Raw genomic sequence first — 3,626 nt, forward strand, 5'->3', positions numbered from 1 at the left:
GGCCCCCCAGAGGGTTTGGGAATGGGGGGGCCCCCCTGTCAAACCCTAGGGGGCCCCCTAGGGTTTGAGAAGGGGCCCCTTCGAGGGTTTAGTGGGGGGGCCCCCTGAGGGTTTGAACCCTCCATAACAAACCGGGAGAGAGAGAGGGGGCAGAAGAGGCGGGGCTAAGAAGTTGGGGGCTAGAGGGAAGTCAGCCCTGTAAAGAGACAGAAGAAATATAAATATATATATATATATATATATATTTAATAATAATAATATATATAAATATAATATATATATATAATAATATATATAATTAGAGTAATAATATTTAGAGAAATAAGTAATGAACAAACAAATATAAAGAGGAGACTCTTCGCTTGCTGTGCGTTGCAGCAGCAAACAAAAGGAGACAGACACCGCAGGTATATGCAGCAACAGAGGAGACCTCAAACTGTTTACTATACAAATAATATACATAATAGAGGCAGCATATACAAATATTCACAATATTAAATATATATATATATATACATATATATATATATAGATATATATATATATATTTATATATATAAGCAAAAGAATGTATCACTTGTGTATGTGCATTATTGCCCATCCACAAGGGTTTAGGGTTAATTAGGGTTTAGGGTTAATTAGGGTTTAAGGTTTAGGGTTGATTAGGGTTTAGGGTTTTGTTGGTTTCTAGATTGCATCTTTAATTAGGCCTGCGATTGGCGTTGTGGGCGTTTCCTTATAAGGTTTATTAGGGTTTACTAGGGTTTAGGGTTTAGGGTTTTCGGGGTTTGTTTGCTGGGGTTATTAGGGTTTATTAGGGTTTGCGAGGGCTTGGGGTGTATAGGCAGCTAACCAGGTAAATCTAGCTTCAAAGAAATGCTGCTCCGATATCTGCAATACATGCAACAGCTGTCTAATTAGATAAACAGTTAGAAGAGACAGCCGGGGGTCTTCATAAGAAATGCTTCCTCCATAAACATTGCTGAGGCAAACCCCACAGTCACACGTACACCCCAACAAACCCTAAACCCTAAACCCTAAACCCTAGGAGGGTGGAGTGGCGCGTGCAAACAACTAAACAAAACACCTACCGCAAACCACAAACCCTAAACCCTAAATTGAGCTGAACCCCTAACCTCACCACAGGAACCACGCCCAAACCCTACCAAACCCAAACCCTAAACCCTAAACCCTAAACCCTACCCCCAAAGGGCCTCCTTGATTCTGGCTGGGCAGATTTCCCCCTCCGTCATTGCCTGGTCCAGCGATACCATCAGCTGCACGCAAAACCCTAAACCCTAAACCCTAAACCCTAAATTCTAGGTGCTTGAAGCCCTATCTGCAAGACACAAAGCTTCTGTTCTAGGGTTTAGGGCTAAATAGGGTTTAGGGTTTAGGGTTTAGGGTTTGGGGTGTACGTACACCAAAGGCGTAAGCCTGGCAGTTTTTAAGTTCTGCTTGAAATTGAAATTCACCGACCTGCAGACAAAAGGAAATAATAAAAAACAAATATAAAAATAAAAAATAAATAAATAAATAAAAAGGAAGTAATAAACAACAAATAAAATAATAAAAAGAAATAAAAACAAAATAATAACAAGGAAATCATAAAAAACAAAAAAGAATAAAAGGGAGATAATAAAAGAAATAAAATAATAAATAATAAATAATAAATAATATAATAATATAATAATATAAATAATAATAATAAAACAAAAACACGAAAGAAAACAACAGAGAGAGAGCACCAAACACAACCATCCTACGGTAGGGTTTAGGGTTTAGGGTTTAGGGTTTAGGGTTTGCTCCTTAAGAGAGGTTCGGTATGAAAACGGACAAACAAATTAAATGCCAACGAAAACAATAAGGAGACCAAACAAAAGACAAACAAAAATAAACAAAAACAAACAAAACAATAAAAATAAAATTAAAAATATAACGCCGACGGAAAGAGACTCAACGGGACGACGCCCCCAATACAAAACCCCATATATATATATATATATACATATATGTATATATATATATATATGTATATATATATATATATTATATACATATATATATATGTATACATATATACATATATAGATATAGATATAAGACATAGTGTTTGAGGGCTTATAAATAATTAAACACACACACATTCATATATATATATATATACATATATATATATATGTATACAAATATATATGTATATTGATGCACTAGAACAAATAATTTATAAATAAATAAATACATGTATATACTGATGTATTAAAATAAATAAAAAGTGCTGTTAACTCAACCACTAGATGCATGCATACGTTCATATCTGGGGTGTATCCTCACCTTCTTTATCTTCAGCCAATCCCTTATTAAACCCCACACCTGTCTAAATAAAACTTCATTTAAAATCTCACCAGACACCTCAGCACGCAAAGCAGAAATCCTTATTGCTAAACCCAAACCCTCAGGCACAGGCGGGGGGCCCCCAAAGGGGGCCCCTAAAGGGGGGCCTTCCTCTAAAGGCCTTTCAAGGGGGCCCCCTTCAAAGCCCTTGGATTGATGGGGGCCCCCTTCTTTGGGGGCCCCCCCAATAGGAGTTCCTTCAGAGGCCCCCTTAGGGGCCCCCTTAAGAGTCTCCTTAGGGGCCCCCTTAAGGGCCCCCTTAAGAGTCTCCTTAGGGGCCTCCTTAAGGGCCCCCTTAAGAGCCTCCTTCGGGGCCCCCTTAAGAGCCTTCTTAGGGGCCCCCTCCGCTGTGTGTAGGGCGGCTGTAGATGCAGCAGCAGAAGAAGAGAGCAGTACATTTGCTGTTTGTGTGATGGTTTGAGTTTGCTGCTTGGTGCTGCTGTTGCTGCTGTTGCTGCTTGCTTCAGCAGCAATTTGCATCATACGGTGTACATACACCCGACGTGTTAGGGCCTCCCTAACTTCTTCTGGGGTTAAAGGAGTTATTCGCTGTGGCAGCCAAGAAGCAAACCAGTCTTTCATTCTGCTACTGCTGCTGCTGCTGTTGCTGCTGCTGCTGCTGCTGCTGCTGCTGCTGGTGAGGGCGCGGGTGTTCGTATAGGGGATACTAAGCAGGGGATTATTAAAGAAAGAGCTTTTCTTGCTTTTGCTGCTCTGCATGAGGCGACAGTTGAACATCCACAGGTGCAAAACCAGCAAATAGAAAGGCCCGTTAAAACCACCGCCAATGCCGAACGCTGAAGACACAAACAAAACAAATAATTATATCTATAATATATATATATATATATAATATTATATATATATGCATGTAATATATTATATATATAATATATATATATGTTTTGTATATATAATATATATGTGTATATTTATGCTGAACACACAAACAAAACAAATAATTATATTTATAATATTATATTTATAATATTATATATATATGCATGTGGTATATTATATATATAATGTATATAGATGTTTTGTATATATAATATATATATGTGTATATTTATATATGTATATATATTTATTTATTTATTTCTTATAATTTTGCTTTGAGTATATACAATAGACAGAAAACAAAAATTAAAGACCCTTGCATAATATATATATATATATATATATATGTATATATATATATATATACATATATATATATGTATATATATATG

The 3,626-nt window shown here is 36.9% G+C and overlaps 1 protein-coding gene across 1 annotated transcript; it reads right to left on the reverse strand.

Annotated features, from left to right (window-relative positions):
• Positions 1–1,074: 1,074 nt before the first annotated feature.
• Positions 1,075–3,132, reverse strand: EAH_00064590 (hypothetical protein, conserved; the record flags this gene model as incomplete). The annotated part of the gene is made up of 4 exons (XM_013392950.1): positions 1,075–1,087; positions 1,204–1,277; positions 1,423–1,479; positions 2,335–3,132. The coding sequence occupies 4 exons, from the start codon at positions 3,130–3,132 to the stop codon at positions 1,075–1,077; spliced, it is 942 nt and encodes a 313-aa protein (XP_013248404.1).
• Between the last annotated feature and the right edge of the window lie 494 nt (positions 3,133–3,626).

Source organism: Eimeria acervulina, genomic scaffold (genome assembly GCF_000499425.1).
Source record: "Eimeria acervulina Houghton genomic scaffold, Eah_scaff2015, whole genome shotgun sequence".
Taxonomy (NCBI): Eukaryota; Apicomplexa; class Conoidasida; order Eucoccidiorida; family Eimeriidae; genus Eimeria; species Eimeria acervulina.